The sequence below is a fragment of the Arvicanthis niloticus genome, chromosome 20 (assembly GCF_011762505.2).
Source record: "Arvicanthis niloticus isolate mArvNil1 chromosome 20, mArvNil1.pat.X, whole genome shotgun sequence".
In the NCBI taxonomy this organism is placed as follows: Eukaryota; Metazoa; Chordata; class Mammalia; order Rodentia; family Muridae; genus Arvicanthis; species Arvicanthis niloticus.
This window is the reverse complement of record NC_047677.1, coordinates 9,206,086-9,227,277: the sequence shown is the minus strand read 5'-3', so window position 1 is coordinate 9,227,277 and position 21,192 is coordinate 9,206,086. Positions and strand designations below refer to the sequence as shown.

The 21,192-nt window shown below is 32.9% G+C and overlaps 1 protein-coding gene across 5 annotated transcripts in view; it reads right to left on the bottom strand.

The window, feature by feature from the left end:
- Window positions 1-21,192, bottom strand: part of Grik2 (glutamate ionotropic receptor kainate type subunit 2) — a 630,456-nt gene that overhangs the window by 262,826 nt on the left and 346,438 nt on the right. For all 5 annotated transcript variants that reach the window (XM_034524652.2, XM_076917171.1, XM_076917172.1 and 2 more), the window contains exons 8-9: window positions 5,401-5,544; window positions 2,553-2,660 (exon numbers count right to left, since the gene is read on the bottom strand). In XM_034524652.2, the coding sequence (XP_034380543.1) occupies window positions 2,553-2,660; window positions 5,401-5,544 (252 nt within the window). The remainder of the gene's footprint in view (window positions 1-2,552; window positions 2,661-5,400; window positions 5,545-21,192) is intronic.

Sequence of the window (21,192 nt, the reverse complement as noted above, 5' to 3'; positions counted from 1 at the left end):
CATATTCCTCTCACAAACCAGTTCTCAAGGCCTAAGAAGCACGTGGAAATGTTTATCACATCTGTCAGTATTCTTGCTATAAATAAATAGCTCTCGTTGCTGTTTAAGCCATATTCAAAATATCTAATTTATTTAATAATTAAATATTCCTTTATTTAATCTTATGTGATGAGGATCAAGTGAAGTAATAGATAATTTAACATGCTTTCTTTATTTCTCCTTCTCAGTCATGGCAAACAGAATTAAGAGTGTTAAATATCACCAAATATCAACTCTGTAATGATTCTTCTATCATATTATTTTATATACTTTGATGTTTTTTATTACTTCTGCTAAAAACTTTTATATTAACTTTTGTGAGAAGAGAAATTGCAAAACATACGTGGGGTAAAATAATGAATTTCAAAATTCGATCATCATAAAATTGGATATGGAATTACTGCCTTCTTGATCATCTATTGGCCATTCTAAATTGTGAATGGCATTAAAGTAAAAACTCAGCCTTTTCATTTATAGGTTGATTATATTTTTAAAAAAAAAGTCAAATCAACAAAATGAATTAGTATTCATATATAGAAACTGCAATTGCACCAGGTAGAGTTGAAGACACTGTTGTAGAGAGATTAAAATATTGTCTATGAATATACATGTCTGAGGATGGATTTGAGCCAATCAAAAGTGTAGACATTAACTAAATGTCCAAAACCTTTCTATATTGTAAAAAATGATGAATAAATATCATTCTATAGTTAATTATCTCATTTGCTCTAATTTTTCTTCTGATCCCCAAATTTTATTCTTACAATGAACATCTTTCTTGTATGGCATCTGGTTCTTTCAATTTTCTTTAAAGACATAACAATGATGTTGTCAGACTCTGACATGATCACAACGGTTTGGTGAATGTTTTATTTTTTGTTACTGATTCCATATATTTTATTTCTATCTAGAATAATTTTAAATTTATAAACTCATGCCAAAATTATTTGAAGTTAGGATGTTTATACAGATCCCATATATAAGTTAAAGCTTGTCTTTTTACTTCAATTCTTACTCCTTTTACAGATACATGTACTATTATAAGTGTTTTTATAAATGCACATAAAATGGTTGACTTAAATTCTGTGGAATATCTTTGTCCATACTCAGCAATTATAAAATAAGTCAATTTCTACTACTCAGTATTTTCCCAATATTCAAAGGGTAATTCTAAGTGCATCATATATGATGATTCTTCAGTTTTGTCACAAATATTCATCTATTGGTGGGGGCTTGAATAAAATAGCTCTAAGGAGAATTATTGTACATATTAATTTATAAAGTAAATACTCAGCATTCAGGAGTAAGTACAAGCCAGTTAAGAGATTTAATGGCAATATCATTAACCCACAGTTCTACTTTACTTACATTGAAGAATTATCATATATACATAATTCCTATTATATATATATATATATATATATATATATATATATATAGAGAGAGAGAGAGAGAGAGAGAGAGAGAGAGAGAGATGTTTCTCTCATCTTAGAAACAATATAATTTAGAAGTCATTGTGTCATGGCTATTTGTATTCCAGTTCTTTAAAATGCTTTCCTCACTTTATATTGTGTTATCAAATGGTACATTCTGAAAACCTCAGTAGAGGGAAATAATTGTTTTTCACCCAAGTAATCTATTGGTCATGATATATGCATATTTGTTTTCATGACACTATAAAAAATGTGCACTTTTCTTCTCTCCTGGGTAGTTTGATCATTCATATATGCTTGTATCTTAATCTGAAAAAACCATGCTCCTAACTAAACTCCACATGCAATTACTGGATGAAATCTGTTTTACTTTCTTTAAGGAAACAGTATTTCAGTATAATAGAACTTTTTAAAGTCCTTATCACAACATCTGATTACCTAGGCACTTCAATAATCAATAAAAATATACCTAAATTATACATCACAAATACTATTGTTATAGTAAGTGACTGAACCATAGACATAGAATAAAATAAGGGAAGCCAGTGTTACCCCTCCTGTTCATGTATCACCTAATTTACATGTTTTAATTTAGATGTTTAGCTTAACAATAACCCAGCAGGAAAAATGTTTTGTTGTTGTTGTGGAGGTAGTTTTGGTGGTTTTGTTTATGTTATTTTGTGTTTATTGTTTTAAAGCCAGATTTTAAGTAGAGAACAATTACACATTGTTCTTATCAGCAAATGGCAGCCAGAATCCTCAGTACCTCCAGCTTCTTCTGACCATAATGGGCAATAGGCATGAATGGGGTACACATATATAAATGCAAAAAATATAATTGTACACCTGAAAGTGAAATAAATAAATCTTTTTAAAGATTAAAGATAACCTTTAGTCTTAAATCTCAACTGTTTGTTATTTTACTAATAATATGAATTATCATGGGAATTATATAGAATTATATGGAAATTACTAATAAAGTTAAAGAAACATGAAATGGGACTTTAACAAAGATGTTTTCTTTTTTCATTATAAAATTTCTTAGAATGATTAAATATTCAAAATGAAGAGCTCACATACCTTCTCCAGACCTTCTTCCTTGAGACTGATCACATCCAAATCAAAATCTGTCCGTAATCCATTGGTTTTGTTAAATGTTATTCGGCCTGTGAGACCTTCCCAGTGAGCCTGAAATAAACAAAACAAAACAAAACCAAAATACTCCTAATTCACAAGAAATATTTTTCACAATTACTGGGAAACCAAGCTACTTTCTTTACTTCTCTTAAATTATACAAAATCATATTTTAAGGGTTATTTTGTCATGACATGTGAAGGGTTTAATTTTTTCTTTGATAACTTCCCAACTTGAATATAAATGTTTAGCTTATATTATCAGTGTATTTTGCTATGTTTTTCCTTAGATATATTTAATGATTTTGGTTTATATACTGAAGGTCATTTAAAAAAATAGGAAGGTATAGTATATGATCTATTAACTATATCACTCAGTATTATTCAAAATTAAAATGTATTTCCTAAATTTATAACACTAACAAACTTATTACTATGAAAAAAGATGGAGTTCACAAGAGCCTGTTATACTTCTTTAATTAACAGTATTCCCTTAAAATAAACAATGCTACATTCCCTGAAGAAAACAAGAAAAATATTTCATAGTTATTTCATATCAGTTACATTGCCTGTAAGAGATATACTCAGTAGAATATAAGGTGGAATATAATTTCTCCAAGGTGAGTAAATGGGTAAATTTTATTTTTTCTATTTTGTCTGGTATTTAGCAAAATTTTGCATATTTCCCAATATATGACATCTAGAAAAGAAATAGCCTGTAATACTTGAAAGTTTTGAATGCTTCAGCATATGCATGTAACTGCAAAGTTTGAAATAATGTACACTAGTAGCCCAAAGACACAATTCTTAAAAAATTAAGGTTAACATTTTAATAGTGAATATAAATTAATATCATTATTACACTACTTTTTAGTCACCCTGTTTGCTTCTTTGATACTAGTATGCAGGCCTTTCAAAATAGTTTTCAGCTACTAAATTACAGATGAAATAGAAAACATGGTTATTATCTGTGTCATATTACAATAAGTATTCCATAAATTTATACATGCAAAAACTGCTTTTGATAGAAAACAGTTTGTTCAACTTCTTCAAAAAATTTTTCAGAACATAAGTAAAAACATTAAAATAATATAACAACAGATGAAAGAATCAGAAAGCATCAGAATATATATAGAGAACACCAAAATGAAACTAGGTAGACAACAGTAAAAATGTAAGAGCCCAAACAGGCAAGTAATAAAAATTCTCTAACATACTCAATTTTAAACTTCCTAGCAACCAAAGCAGAAAAGAAAAAAATGATGGAATTGTAATATGCAGGTTTCATATTTTGGAGTCATACAAGCTACAAGCTGCTTGCGATTAACAGCCTCTCCTGGTATGGAGAACTCAGAGAAATTTCTCCTGTTGGTCCTCTTAAGGGAAATACTGTGATTTAGTGAACAAAGCTCTCAATTACACCCTACAATAAATACAGTGGGGAATGTCATATAGCTGTTTCTTTCCGGGCTAGCTGACACACATCACAATCATAATCCTCAAATGCTGAGTTCAGGAAAATCAATTCTTTCTCCACAGAGACCTGTGATCTATGTACAGAGCTCTAAGAGTGCTGAGTGCTTTAAACAAGAAGTTAATGGAGAATGTGAAGCAACTAATAAAGATCATGTTCTTCAGGGAAAATCGGTACCTCTAACTGATTTTGGTAAACATCAGAGAATGAAAATGCATGGAAATTGTTTAACAATATTGTGAGATCCCTATTCATGATCCTATTTGCATTTTCATTCCGTGATAAAATATATTGTTAATCTTAAGGTAATGATGAAAAATCTTAAGTGTGCCAATGCCTGTGATTGTTTTAAAAGCTATGACAATGGACCATGTAATTTATTATCCAGGAGGAATGTGCTAAGCAAACAATGGTCTTCCCTTCTTAGGAGGAATAGAAAAAATAACATGTGGACATATGTGTAAATGAGTAAATTTCCACTTGTTTTTCCTACTTCAAGCTTGATCAAGATTAAAAGAGAGGCAATACATTGTCATAAGCATTACTCTATTACACATTGTGAAGTAAATTTTGTACTTTGTGAATCTATATATTATTTTTTTTTTTTTTTTTTTTTTTTTTTTGTTTCAAAGTGATAGAAATTGAACTTGGGCCTCATCTACGCTCAGCAAGCAGTCTGCCTCTAAACTACATTCCTAGTGCTCTTATATTCATTTTTAATATGACTAGGTAATATAAGTAAAATAATTGTACATTTTGCTTCATATAGTTTCATAGATAAAATAACTATGTCACACATATTAATTTTAAATTTATTGTAGCCTAAATGACATTCAAATTAAAAAACACACTTCATAGTTTATTGCCTAAAATACAATAATTCTTTCAACAGCTACATCTTTACTTAAATAAAATGTCAGAAAAACAGATTTTCAGAAATAATGTTAATATCATCAATCAAGCTTTTAATGGGTCACAGGCTTCCTATCTTTAGGTCATTACAGACATGTTGATAGATATTTAACTGAATTATGACTAAATAATACTTTTTATTTAATGCTCTTTTTTGTATTTTGGTTTGTCCTGTTTGGCTGTTGTCTCTATGAGGGTTGCTTTTTTCTTAAGAGGGAATGGAGGGGAAGTAGATCTGTGAAAGAAATAATTTGGGGGGAGTGGGAGGAGGAAAGGAAAGAGAAACTTTAGTTATCACATAGTATATATATGAAAGAAGAATCCATTAAGAAATAAAGTTTCAGTTATAAAATAAAATTGTGTGCTAGGAGAACTGCACTGTCCTTATTCAATCTTTTCTCCACTTACCTCTTTAATTAGGCTCATGAATCGGGTTCCAAAGCGCCAGGGTTTGTGTCGATTGCATTGCAAGGAGCTGACTGTCATCTGGGGAAACTGTTGGACAGCTACAGACACGACGTGCACTGCATCATACATTAGAGCAGCATCAGTCTGGAAGCCAGAGATAGGACATACATGTTCATAAAAGCACAGCATGCAGAGAAATAATGGGCTAAGAAGTATTCTTTACAACTAGATAAAACATAATTTCCTCTACATTTTTTGGTTCTCTCAGATAAGACACAGTGACCATATTACTACAACTCTTTTAGAACAGTTGACCCACATGGCCTTTCTCTCCTAAATCAATACAGACCCCTGGTATTGCCTTTTTAGCTGGAAATATATTAAGACACTATTTGTCTTCTCACTTTCCCTTGGTCTATCTTACTCTGTCTCACCACGCCACACATACACAAGTTCACTGGATGAAATTGTGACATTTAAAATGATTATATATCTCACATATTATTTATAGAAGTAAACAGTTCTCTTGTGCAGGAGGAAGAACGAGAGATTTTTAAAAGAGAGTTACTTTAAAAAGCTTAAGATATAAGCTCAGATCTTGTCTTTGGCTCTATTTTCATGTATCCATTCTCAGTCATGATGCACCATCCCACAGTCTGAATCTCAGTGTATCTGTTAATCCCTTTTCAAGAACCTAAGCTTAATCACTTGTGCTGGTTTCTTCACTGAAAATTTCCATATCAATAAAAGTTCATTTGGCTTTGCAAGTACAATGAATATAAATTTTACTGTTCTGCACCTGATCAAGTGACCAGCCACTTTGTGAGTCAATGATAAAAATAATGCATATAAAACTCATAACAAATAAGAGGTTCAATGACTATCAATTGTTCTGTTAACAGGACTCTCACTCAGCATGTGTTTGGGATCCATGCCAGATCTCATACCTACAGAAGAGGGTTATACTTGCAGGGGTAGTAGCAGTGATCTTTGAGCCATCTGTTTGGCATGCTTTAGAATACAAGCATCTATTTCCTTTTCTCATTCACACAATTAGTGGGCTGTGAAATGAATTCCAAACTGAATAAGAACCCTGTAGATCTTATTGTGTGCCACAATACAAGACAAAATGAGGAGACTTTATTTTTCTGTTCAAATGGATCCTAAGAGTTTTATCACAGGAAATAGAAGATAGCTAAACAGCACACAGCAATATCAGAGCATGGGAGCAGTCATTTTGTCCTTTTTAAGTGTTAGAGAAATGTAAATTCATATCCACAAACTTTGTTTTATAAATGTCAGATAGCTAATTCTGGATAACATATAGCTGCATGGCAGTAACTAGAAGAGTGAATTTGATACAGGGTACCAAATATGAACCAGACAATTACACTGCTTAGTTGGATCTAAGTAACATCTGATGAATGTATCACATATAAGACACTTCTGGCCCTAAAAGTTGTTACCAAATTTGAAAAATAAATTTTTTTCTAAAACATCATGAAATTTTAGACCATATATCTGCTGATAAAGGTAGAGAGAAACGAAAGCTTTAAGGTATTACTGGCAGGTTAGTTTCACAGCATCAACACAGAAAAACACCTTAAAATATCAGTTTTTCCTAAATTCAAATTTTGTTTCCTGATGTAATGGTCAATATTGTCAACATGGCTGTATTAGGTCTCCTAGGAGACAGGCCTTGGGGCAATTTGTGAGATAGGAGGCCATTTCTAACAGAGAAAGCACACATAATCTGAATACTGAATATGTGTGGGACCATCTCACAGGCTAGCATACTGAGCTGAATTAAAAATATATATATACAAGAGAGGTCCACTATTCTCTTTCTTGCATTCTGACTGCAGACACGAAAACAACTGTCACATTTTTGCTACCACTTTAGCCTTTAGACCTTTTAACCATTAGCCAGAACATACTCTGCCTTCCTTAAGTTGATTTTGTCAAAAATCTTGTCAGAGCAATCAGAAAAAAAACTAATGTATCAGAGTATGGAATAAGAGTTAAAAATCACAAATAAGAACAAAATTATTACCATTGATATTTAATAATATTTAAAATTGGAATTCAATGAAGTAACTTATTGGCTCTAATATAATAAAACTAGAAGTTTATAATAAATAAACCTTTGGAAACCATACAAATACAGGGTAATTAATTCATTTTGAACAAACAATGGATTGAGCTAGATATAAAAAGAGTTTAAAATTTCTTAAAACAAATAAAATAGAAACATAAAAAAACTATTAAGTACTACAAGGATTATTTATAGAAATCAATATTTATATCTTAAAAACATAAAGTATTTGCATAAGCAACTAGTATTGTACCCCAAGGAAACAGACATATGGCAACCAACCAAACTTTGAATCAGCAGGAAGGAAGAAAAAATGAATATTAGAGTATAAATAAGCTAAATACAGACCTACAAATGATAACTGACACTGCTTTTTCTAGAAAACATTGATTCTTTATATGGCCCCCAAAAGGTAACTAAATGCTGGATGATAGACTGCCCTTTCTGCCTTCATTTTGGTTTTGTTTCAATTAACTTACATACTGTATAAATACTCAGATAATATCTGACTTCCTAACATACCTTTTGTAGACATATCTGAAAGTAGAAAAAGAAGAACTACTTTCTTTAGCTCCAGTCACCTTGGATTAGATGAGAGTCTTACAGCTCCAACTGCCTCCTAAATGAGAACTGTCTGTGATAGCAAAGCTATGGTCTAGATCAGGACTGACCAGTTAATGGGGACCAGATCAAATTCTTTAAGAAATGGCACTAATAACAACTTCTTTAGATCATTTTATAGTAATAAGATTTGGAAAAATATTAACCATGCCTAGACATAGATAGCACCTTGACCAGTAATAGATAGATAGATGATAGATAGACATACAGATAGATAGATATGATAGATATATAGATATGATAGATATATAGATATGTAGAAGATAGATAATATAGATCATCTATAAATATGACATATATATTATATATAGTCATAACATATCCTATATACTATGGCCCCTTTTCCCACTGCCTTCTACACTTAAACATAAGGCTCATGTTTGTACTAGAATGAACATGCAATCAGTGGAGGTCTTTATTCATTCCTTTTTCCATTGTGTCTTATCAAATGCCCTTTCTTTTTTTAAAAAATATTACTCATCTTCTGGAAATATTGAAATAGATGCCTGAGCAAATTCTGTTGGAACTAATATTTCGTTCGTCACTTCTGTCATTTTTAAATCAAAGACAAAAATGCTCCCAATAGAAACTGATTTATAACCCACTTAAGAAGAAAAATATTAAAAAAAGAAAACTAAGAAATCTTTATGTCGAATAATTATGAAAGAGAGAGGGTGGGGGCTTAAGTAAAACCAAAGCTTTACTGACACCACAAAAATAAGATGGCTGATCAAGATGGTTACTTAAGCTTGGGCATCCTGACAATAGTGACTTATAAAAAACTAGAAAGATGTCTGATTTGTCAACGTATTAACTTGTGTGGTTCATTTACACAATGAGATACTTCCCAGCTACCAAGAATGAGGACATCATGAGTTATACAGGCAAATGGATGGAATTATAAAATATCATTCTGAGTGAGGTAACTCAGACACAAAAGGACATGCATGATACTTAACAAAATAGTGGATATTAGCCAAAAAAGTACAGAATGCTCATGATACAACCACAGAACTCAAAAAGGTTAACAAACCAAAAGGCCCAAGTAAGGATGCTTTAATCCCACTTGGGAAGTAGAAGAAAGCAATCACAGGAGGCAGAGGGAAGGAGGGACCTGGGTGGGAGAGGGGACATAGAAGGGAAAAGAGGAATGTGATCAAGTATTAGGGTGGGGAATGGGAACAGGATTGAAGTCTTGATGGCCAACGGAAACACTGGAAACAGGAAACTTCGGGATGTAGGAGGTGGGGGGGGGCTCTCTAGAATACACTAGAGACCTTGGAGGTGAGGAATCAAAGGCAGTGAGCTTGGATAAAATTCCCAACAATGGGGAGAGGGAACTTGTATATTCCACCTCCACTAGAAAGATAGGGCATCAAGTGGCTAGATAGGGTTGTCATAGTACAGTCAAAAAACTCTGACCCAGAATTGTTCTTGTCTAAAGGAACTGCAGGGGCAAAAATGGAGAAGTGCCTGAGGGAAAGGATGTCCAGTGACAGGCACAAATTGGGATCTAGCTCAAGAGGAGGCTCTAAGGCCTGACACTATTTCTAAGACTACAGTGGGCTTACAGACATGGGCCTAGCAAGGTGCCCTTTGAGAGGCCCAACATGCAGCTGAAAGAGTTAGATGCAGATACTTACACCCAAGGAAAGGACAGAAGCTGGGGACCCCTGTGGTTGAATTAGGGAAAAACTAAAAGAATCTGAGGAGGAGGGTGACCCCATAGGAAGACCAGTAGTCTCAAATAACATGGACCCCCTTGATCTCTCAGACACTGAGAGTCACCAACCATGCAGCATATACCAGCTGATATGAGGCCCTAGATACATATATATACAACAGAGGACTGCCTGTTCTAGCCTCAGTGAGAGGCTCAAGACTCTAACCCTCAAGAGACTTGAAGTCTGGGTTACCTCACTCAGAATGATTTTTATTATTTCTATCCATTTTTTTTAGAAATGTCATTATATCTTTGCTTTTAACATCTGAGTAATAGTCCATTGTATAAATATACTGCATTTCCTTTATCCAGTCTTCTTTTGAGAGACATCTGGGTTGTTTCTATTTTCTGGCTATTATGAGCATAACTGCTCTCAACATAGTTGAGAAAATGTCTTTATGATAGGCTGAACACTAGGAAGAACATGTAGAACCGCAGAGGAAAAGTGGAAAAAGCCAGATGGGTCAAATCACTGTGAGAACACAGCCCACAGAATCAATTAAGCAGGGCTCCCAGGAGATCAAAGAGACAGAAGCAATAATTATGGATCATGTATGAGTCTGAACTAGGTCCTCTACATAAAAATTATGGGGCTGGAGAGATGGCTCAGTAGTTAAGAGCATTGACTGCTCTTCCAGAAGTCCTGAGTTCAATTCCCAGCAACCACATGGTGGCTCACAACCATCTGTAATGGGATCCAGTGCCCTCTTCCGGTGTGTCAGAAGACAGCAACAGTGTACTTATACATAAAACAAATAAATCTTTAAAAAAAATTATGGTTGCATTGGTTGATATTCTTGCAGAACTCCTAACAGTGGAAGTGGGATTGTCTCTGACTCTATTGCCTCTTTTTGGGACCTTTCTCATCCTATTGGTTTGCCTCATCCAGTCTTGATACGAGGGTTTCTACATGGCCTTATTTTAACTTGTTATGCTGTGTTTAGTTGATAACTTCCCCACACACCGAGATCCTGTTCCCCATCTCCTGCTCCCGAAGGAAACCAGGGGAGTATATCTTAGAGAGGGAGGAGGTTAATTGAGGACTGAGAGGAGTAGATTAAGAGACATTGAAGTTGAGAATGTTGAGACAAGAATAAAAAGGAAAAAAGTGCAATATGATCCAAAACATTTTAATTCACCTTAGATAACCTTTCTACGTGAGTGTTTTGGAATGATCATAATATACCTTGCAAGGCACATCAATATGAGATCATTTTAATTTTTTCTTTTTCTTTAAGTGATAAAAGGAGGGGTAAGGAACCCTTAGATCTCCATTGAGGAAATAAATTTCAAAGCTTCAATTATTCTGTATATAGTCACCACCAGGACAACAAATGATGGCTCTTTACGGAAAAACCAAAACCTATTTCCTGGAAGTAGTTTCTATCTTCTGAGTTATCATTTGTTCATTTTAATAAAATTCAACTCTGTACCAAATGTTTAAAAAGCATAATGTTCTCAATGTTCACTCATATTTCAAGCATATCCTGACATAAGACATAATACAGAATGTTTTGAACATCTAAAATATTTGTATAGACAAATTTTATTTATGGAAAGACTACTTTACTAAGCACCAAATTCCAGACAGATCTATATTTGATCAAAAAGATTTTCTTATTCTGGTTGTAATCATATTAAATCTTTTTCTAAAGTTCTGAAAATAAACAATCTAATATAGTTATCTCCCCCAAAAATTAAATCACAGATTGGCTTTGTATAAATGATGAAGGTAAAACAAAAATAACTTTTGATATATATACACAGAAGAAAACACAAAAAAAAGGTCAAAATTATTCCAAAGAATCCTTTTAGCAAAACTTCATCAAAATATTTTTACTTCTGATGGCTGTGGCATTTTTAAAATAAAACTGTGCCCTAGAAATAATGACCTTGGAATATCCCTATTAAACTTTGAGAAAAAGTAGGTCAGGGTCAGATGGCATATACCTTTAGTGACAGCACCCAAGAGGCAAAGGCAGGCAGATTGTTTTGAGTTCCAAGCCAGCCTGTTCTAGAAGATAAGTTCCAAGGTGACTAAGACTATGTAAAACCTGTATCAAATAAATAAGAAAATATCAACATCACCAACAAAACTGAGGCATGGTGTTTTTTTAAAGTATTTTTTATAATTCTTAAAACTTATAATTTGTTAAGAATTGCAGTGTGTGTGTGTGTGTGTGTGTGTGTGTGTGTGTGTGTGTGTTCTCACTAATGCTCTAATGCTCTTGGTTTGGACTAAAACTTCACAAGGATATACTTACTCTATTGTTTTTAGTTTACTTACTGGACCACAATCACCACATTAACATTGTAGTGCCACACATATGCTGCCTTAGATATAGTAAGTGTGTTATCACATTCTAAGAATAAATACATACTATAAGTTCTGCCAAAACATTTGCTTTAGCAGTAAGAGGAATGGGTCTTTGGGAACTCTGAATAACAATCACACTCTGCCACTACTCTAGAATACATGACCTCCCAAAGGTACCTTGAACCAAATCTGCCAGCAACTCCAGCCTGGGAGGAATTCGTGTGCAGCCTCTGTCCCAGTTCCAAGTGAATTTATAGTAACAGCTCTGTGAACACATTTATCTTTCCATTAAATAAGTGTAGGCAGGTCCCCTCTGAGATCTGAAGCTAGCTGGCAGGTGGCAGATCCATTCTGGAACTCCTACGTTTCAGATTTTGCTCATTTCTGAACTCCCATCTGAGGTACAATGCACAGCACAAAGAGCTGCTTGGCTCAGTGCATGGAAGCTAAGTCTACAGATTCTGACTCTTTCATTGATTTGGCCTCTTAAGTGAAACAAGTAATCAAAAATTTAAAGTAATACCTTTTACCTTATTTCCTCATTTTTAATATTTTTTTTTTAAAAAGCCTTTCCAAACCACTAATCATGGTTGAAAAATAATTACTTTAAAAATTCAATAGCTGCTGTTAAAAAGTAATTGTATGTGCTAATTTTTCAAATAGAAGATATGGATATTAATTGTGGTGCATAAAGAGAACGGATATTGGCACTGGATTCTTCTGTGCACAGTCAGCAGCATTAGAAATGGGAGCTAGAAATATGCATCTCTCTGATATCAGAAGGGTACACATAGGAAGGGTAAGCTGGTGCTTTCAGCTGTCACACTATGCTCAGGCCCCTGACCTTTACAAAGCTCATACGTGGCACCTAACTACTGAAGTGAGTGATGAGAACTGCCCTCAGAACCAATCAGGAACCAATTGTGAAACAATTCTCCAATAACTCTGCAGCTGCCATTGTGTGTGCTCTGCTGCCAGCTCTTTGTCCCACTCTGAAAAAGAGTTCTCTACCAGCAGCTGTGTGGACCGCATGGCCTGCATGAGGTAATACATTAAAGTAGTTTGCATAGTTTCTGGCACATGTTGTATGGCAGGTGGCATCAGATAGTGTTGGTGATAGCCAGAAGACTGGCAATCTCTTCTAGGTGGACAGGATCCCAAATCAGGAGCCTGTTTAAAAAGTACAATGTTACAACTTTTCTGCATATGTGATAGGCCTAAATGGGGGATAAGCATATGCTGTTCAAGAGAACAAAATAGTGTATGTAAAGGGAAGATCAGGAGGATGTTATCATTGAAACTTCCTTTCTATAAAATGAAGCATATCCTTGATGGTTTACTTCAATTGAAATGATAATTAAAAAATTAATAAAACTCATAGTTTACTGTCAAATTTAGAAATTATGAATAAAATACAAAGTAAACTATTATTCTGCCTGATAAGCATATATAGTAATATATTAAAATATATTAATATATACAGTAATATGAATTACTATATATTGTTAAGCATCACAGCTGGGTAGAAACCCTCATACCAGCAATGCGACCCTAGTCAAGTGTGACTCAGATATTGTTGTCTGACAGGGAAACAATTAGGTTGACTAAAGATGTCTGCTCTAGTTTTATTTCTTTTGCTGTGATTAAAAACTCTGGAAAAGCAGTTTAGGTTAGAAAGGGTTTATTCATCTTACAATTTCAGATGGCATTCATATTTTCAGGAAAGACACAGAGGTATTAAAGACCATTGGTCGTACTACATTCATAGCCATGTGTCTAGTTAACAATATTTCATATCAATATTTTATAAACATTTGGAAATTAGGAAATTCTGTTTATTTTTCTTCTTCTGTGTCTATACACAAGTTTTTTTTTCTGTTCTATCCTCACCAACAATATCTTTTCATCTTTGTGTTGCAGTTACTTAATTTTTCTGTTTGGAGCACAATTGAACTTTTTGTCCACATTAAAAGTCTTCTAGCCCCTGATACTCAAAGAGATAGTAATATATGTTCTTCACTACCAAAGTGATATTTTTAGTATTCCAGTATTTTACCTCCTCTCACACACTTTGATGTATATGTCTATCCTTCTTGTCTTTGATCTAACCAACAATATCTCTGTATTACAAATATGTAGAATTAAAGTATATTACAGAAATTATTTTTTTAAATGACCAAGGAAAACAACTGTGGTATCCATGATGGTTAAAAGAGAAGAGAGTCAATACAAGAACATTTAAAACTGAAAAGAAGGAAATAATAGAACAGATAAGGTCTCATGGCCAAATTGATGACTTAAAAAAGAAAATTGAGATTCAGGCTCTGACAATCATGTGTAAAGGATGGGCCTGCACTGGTAACAATGGATCCATTTATTTGGTGCCCCCGTGGATTCACACATTCAAGAAACTTTCTCTAAAACAACACCTTATTCAAACTACAAGCAGAAAAATAAATACAGTAAATGCTGACTAGATTGTTCTCATTAATTGGTAAAATACAGACTAAAGAAGGATTTCAATTAGTTGAATAATAATTAGTATTTAATATGTAAGTATATAATATATGAATAATATATAAATTTATGTTTATATACATTATAATAAGTGTAATATATACATAAAAATAAGAAAAAGGCATTTCTTGCACCCTTTACGGTTATAATTTTTGGAGTTTTCATTCTTTCTAAAACATATGTTGAATGCCATTACCCTTAACAAGACACAAGATCATTTGGAAACAGATTACTTTAGAGAACTTTTAGAGTTTTATAAGTAATGAAATGAATTGTATGAGGTTTAAACTTAGAATCAGTAGCATTTTTGAATATAGCACTTTTGAATTCTTTCTAATAATTACTACTGATACTGTAAATGTAATTTCTTCTGACATATATTTAAATATACTGTTCTGAAGCAGAATATCCTGTCTGTTGTTTTTGTTCTGCCATAATTTTCAAATACCTTTAAATATTTATATATATTTAGATGTTTTCTAAATACCATGTGGTAAACCTCTTCATTTCAAGATATAAATGATTAAAGGACAGCTGCAAAGCAAGTTAGGAAATGCCACCAGATTTTCAATTAAAAATTTCATTAAACTAATGTAATTATTCTTAACTAATTAAATCTTTTCCCACTAAAAGAAGTCCATTGAGATATCTTTCTCTCTTTTAAATTGTTCCGTGAAGCTCTTACCAATGTCTACAAACCATACAATATTGATGGTGTTGTTAATGAACTTTCCAGCAACAATACTTTAGTCTTAATCATTTAGATCCTGTTAAATCTTGTCTGATATTTACTACATTTGGAACTGCTATTGATCTTGAGAAGAATCAATATCAAGGGGACGTAATTCTGCACTATCTGCTGGCCTCCAATACATTTAATTATCTTGATATTTGCAGCTAAGATTATCTTTTTGCATTTAATAAATGTATATTCACCAATATTGTTTATACTTAATGTTTTTAATATCATGAATGATGAGTGATTTTTCTGATGTTAATAGATTTTGATTCTTTATAAGTAGACATTTGGGCATATGCAACAACTAAAATAAACCAGTAACATGGGTGCATATTCTTAGAATATTATGAAAACACTAATTCCAATTATCAACAATGATTGATACCATAGAGCCTCTAATATAGCCTACTCATTGCAAAGCTAAAATTATGATAAGGACCTAGTCAGGAAATATTTTTGAATAAAGAGATATATATATATATATATATATATGTAAAAAATACTAGCATGCATGCTTACTTCTCCCTACTGTTTTATGTTTATTATTTGCTTATTTCTCTGTATAGCATCTTCTCATAAAAATTAAAAAATAAAAATTTTACATAATCTTGTGGAATATGGCCTAATAAATTTTAAATCTTTTATTGTTTGTGAATATTTTCATCTTTAAAAAAATGATCTTCCTCAAAGTTGTTGCAAGATAGTCAGATATTTTCAGTAGGTCATAATTATGAAACATTAATTGAAAGCATTGAGTATGTTAACAGTGAATAATATCAGTTTAATTTATATAAATGACTTTCACAGAAAAGAACTGGGACTGGGATAGATCTCAGTGGTTGAGGAATTGCTTAGAATGTGTAAGAACCTCAGTCACTACATACTATGAAAATATGTTGATTCATTATTGCTATAATACTACTGAGAAATGTCTTGGGCTTGCTTATTCTAATGTCATTTCAATACTTTAATAAATTTAATGAATTCTCTCCATTGTCTCTATAAGCTTCCATGACTGCTTGGTTCACTATCACAAGACCCATGATTTTAGTGTGCTGTTGACAACAAATATGATAATGTACGACATGAAAACAGAGACACCAAAGATGATTTGGTACATGCCTCCAAAAAAACCTTTCCTATGGCATAAAATAAAAGTTAAAACATGGAATATCTAATTTTATTTCGAGTGATATCCATCAGAGTTGAAGAATAGCTGTTTGGAAGACTTATTTATTAACATTTTTAACTTCAGAATTTATTCTATTGCTTTTATTAGCAATAAAAAATTAATAAAGCTAAATTTAGAAAGACTAACCAGATTAAGTAAAAAGTTAATCTATAATTCTCACTAATATTAATAAAGATTACATTAACTTATTTACATATTACAATTTATAATTTTAGTATCTTAAGGTAAATGAACAAAATTTTTCATGCTTTCTCACTGTGAACATTTAGAAGAGAATCATAAAACCAAATAAAAACTAGCATGCCACAATGCTCTTTTATGCAGAAAATATAACAAAATGGCAATAATCAATTAAGGTGTATTATTTAACACTTGATATTCACACACTTGAGTTATATACTTGTGTGGGAAAATCATAAATAACAAACCACAACAAAAACTTATTTCATTACAGCTATTTTTTATCCAGTATCTTATGCTCATGTGAAAAATTAACTCTAAGTAAACAAAGAGCAGGAGGTAAGGGTAATGGAACTTTTCTTGTTATGAAAAATGAATAATGCCATAAATCTAATTTGCTTGATTTTCTAACTGAACAACAACAACCAAAGTAAAAAAGAATTATATCCTTGTTAAATCTAAGGAGAACCATAACAGAAAACTGTGTACAGAGAATTCAGCCACAAGAGGATGGTAGAGAAATGCTATCAGAGTCATGAGAATCCACCCTGAAAACAATCACAAGAAACTATTTTTTAAAAGGAAGTCAAAGAAAAAGAGATGATTACATAAAATGCACTGTGAAACAAAGAAATTTGAAAAAATCCGTTATTAAAATAATTTTAATATTAATTTATTAATAATGTATTCACCTTAATGAAGCCAACACTTCAGCATCTTAAGGAATCGTCCTATATATACGTGACCAACTCAAGTCATGGTATGACATTAATGAATGAAGTGCTTTTTGAATGATTGCCAGTGTCATGACTCAGGTTACATTTTTCACCTTCGCTTTGTACATAAAGAAATCTAGTTCTCTTTCACATAGCTATTTTCCTTTTTTTTTTCCTTTCACCACCTGTTAATCTTAGTCAGCCAGGGTATATTCATTCTTCTGTACTTTGAAAGCTATACAGTTGAAATATAACTGCCACCCTATGTCAAATGTCGAATACAATTAAACCCATAACTATCTTGGAGCCAGAGGCTATGTTTATACCCGTCAGCATGGATTCAGAGTCAGGAGCCTAGTAGAATTCGTTGAGAGCCTTTACTTAGTGGCTGACAGAAACAGATAAGGAGACCCACAAGCAAACATTAGACAGAGCTCAGGAAGTCTTGTGGTAGAGTTGGAGGGAAGGATTAAGGAAACCAGAGGGATCAGGGACTCCACAAGAAGACCAAGAGAGTCAATTAACCTGGACCCTTGAGAGCTCCCAGAGACTAAACAAACAACCAAAGAGTATACAATGGCTAGAACTCAACCCACTGCCTACACACGTGTTGCAGATGTACAGCTTCATCTCTCTGTGAGTCCCTAAAAACCTGGAGCAGGGGGGTTACCTTGACTGTTGCTTTCCTGTGGATACTACTCTCCTAATGGGGCTATCTTGTCTTGTCTCAATGGGAATGTGACTTGAGGAGCCAGGAAGGATTTGTTCTCCAGGAGGGACCTTACTCTTTTCAGAAGAGAAGAGAGGAAGAATGAAGGGAGAGGACATATGATGGGGCACTGGGAAGTGGCAAAGAGCTGTGATCTGGATGTAAAGTAATAAATAAATAAATAAATAAATAAATAAATAAATAAATAGAAAAATAAACACATTGTGGTGATCTGAATGAAAATGGTCTTCTGCAGACTGATAGGGAGTGTCATTATTGGAGATGTGGCCTTGTTGAAGTAGGTGTGGCCTTTTTGAAAGAAGTATGTCATTCAGGGTGGGCTTTTAGTCCCCAGAAGCTCAAGAAAGACAAGGTGTCTCATTCTACTTCATGCTGTCTCTTGATCTGGATGTAGAACTCTCCAGTACTATGTCTGCTTGCATGGTATCATGTTACTTCATATTATAATAATGTACTAATCCTCTGAACTATAAGCCAGCTCCAATTAAAACCTTTCCCTTAAAAGTGTTGCCATAGTCATGGTGTCTCTGTATAGCAAAGAGACCTCAGACTAAGACATCCATTATTTCCTAAGCAAAAGACTATTTTTCTTTCATGCAAAGCAGTATTAAGGTTACTTTGTACTTTTGAAATTTGTTAAATAACTATGACCAAAAATTGAATGAAATCTATTGTGAGAATAATAAGCATATTACATTATATTAATATGTAATTAATAACATTACCTAATATTAATTAATGTCAGGTAAATTTTTACGTATGTAATCTGGATAAGCTACTTTAAATCAGAAAAATAGTAAGAATTTAACAAAGAAAAGTTCATTTATTGTAATGTTGCTTACTATGATATTTTTTCCTTAAATTATGTGGTCTATACTTTTTAAGGATTATTAATTTAAATTTCTATAATAGGTACATTGTGAAATGTAGATTATAAAAACCAATCATAAAACCAACACTGAGACCAGTCCACTGAATTCCAAATATTCTACCTGTTTGTTTACTGCTGAAGCATGATAGTATACATAAATAAACCACTGATTTATATGTCTAAAGTGGTATGCCTAAAATGTCAAATAGGCATCTAGTTTTAAAACTAGCTTCTCTCATGTTAAAAAAAAAATGTGATTTATAGTTTTGGTTATGAACCTAGCCTTTAATGGCTGAGCCAACTCTCCAGCCTGAAGTTCCGAGAATCAGGAAAATGAATAGAAATATGTAGGAGTAGGGGTGGGAAAATGGGGGTAGCCACTAGAAAGTCCTAGATGCCAGGAAAGCAAGACGTTCCTAGGACCCAACAGGGATGATATTAGCCAAAATACACCACAAAGGGGAGAGAGAACCCATAGAAACCATTTCTGGTAGATAGGCAGTTGAAGTATGGGGCTACCCACCCATCTCAAAATTTTTAACCCAGAATTGTTTCTGTCTAAAGGAAATGAAGAAAAAAATTGGAGCAGTCTGAAGGAAAGGCCATTTAGAGACTGTTCCACCTAGTGATCCATCCCATCTGCAGACACCAAACCCCAATACTATTGCTAATGTCAAACAGTGCTTGCTGACAGGAGCCTGATATAGCTGTCCACTAAGAGGCTCTGCAAGCACCTGGCTAATACAGATGCAGATTGAGCCTGGGGACTCCAAGGAAGACTTAGGAAAGAATGAAGAGGTTGAAGGAAATTGTAACCCCATAGGAAGAACAAAAACTAACCAGACCCCAGGGACTAAACCACCAACCAAAGAGTATACATGGCTCCATGGAGCCATAGATCCATGGAGGATCTATGTGCAGGCTTGATATACCCCACTTTAGGGGGATGCTAGAGTGGTGAGGCTGGAGTTGGTGAGTGGGTGGAGGAGCACCCTTGTAGAAGCAAAGGGGAAGGGGATTAGATGGGAGGTTGGAGAAGGTGAGACTGGGAAGTGGGACAACATTTGAAATGTGAATAAATAAAATAACCAATAAAAATAAAAAATTTTAAAAAGGAAAGAAGAAGAAAAAATTTGATCTATAAAACAAAACTTATTCAACATAGTGTCATCTCACTTTTATAGTCTGGAAACAACAGGGAATCAATGATATTTCTAGCTGAGAAAAAGCAATATTCTTCCTAGATATAATTGAATGATGACATACAAATGCCCATGAGGGGGAGCACAAAAAAGAGATGAAAATACTATGCTACAGAATAATCTTGAAATATGTGTTAAGCAAGAAGTGAATCATTATGATGTAAGTTGGAGCAGAGTATATAGAACCAAAAACTACATGTGCCTTATAAGGAGGTTTTATTTTTCCAAAGTAAAATATCCTAAATATTCTTAAGTATATTTAAACAAACACATTTATAAGTAAATATTGTAACATTATGACATTTTTATCTGCAGCTACACTTACACTTACAGATATACAAGTATATTTGAAACAAATATACCCAGTAAATATTTCTGAGTCTGTCTCCCGTGTTCCTAAGTTTCCTTAAAATTACTCTCAACACCATCAATTTGTGCAAACACATAACAAATACAATATTAATTTTTATTCCCTTAATAAAAAGGCAAGATAAAATATAACTCAAAATAAATCTAATATATATATATATATGTACATATATATATAATAAAATAGCACACTATATTTAATAATCAAATTGATTTTGAAAATATTCTGAAAGGGCACATCTTTGTAAAATTAAATGTAATTTAGAACAGGATAAAAATTATTTTTTCCATTTTTCTTTACAAATAATCAAGAAGGGAAAGATTATGATAAATCAAAAATATTCAAAATACCGATGATATATAAAAATTTAAAATTTACCTTTTTTATTTATATAAAAGACTTGCTCCTATAAAACTCAGAATTCATGGACCAAAGGCAAGTAAAAGTTATAATTAAAAGTAAAGTGTTTATTCTGAATTTTAGAAAAGACTCACAGTTTAGCTGTATTACTTTCAATTT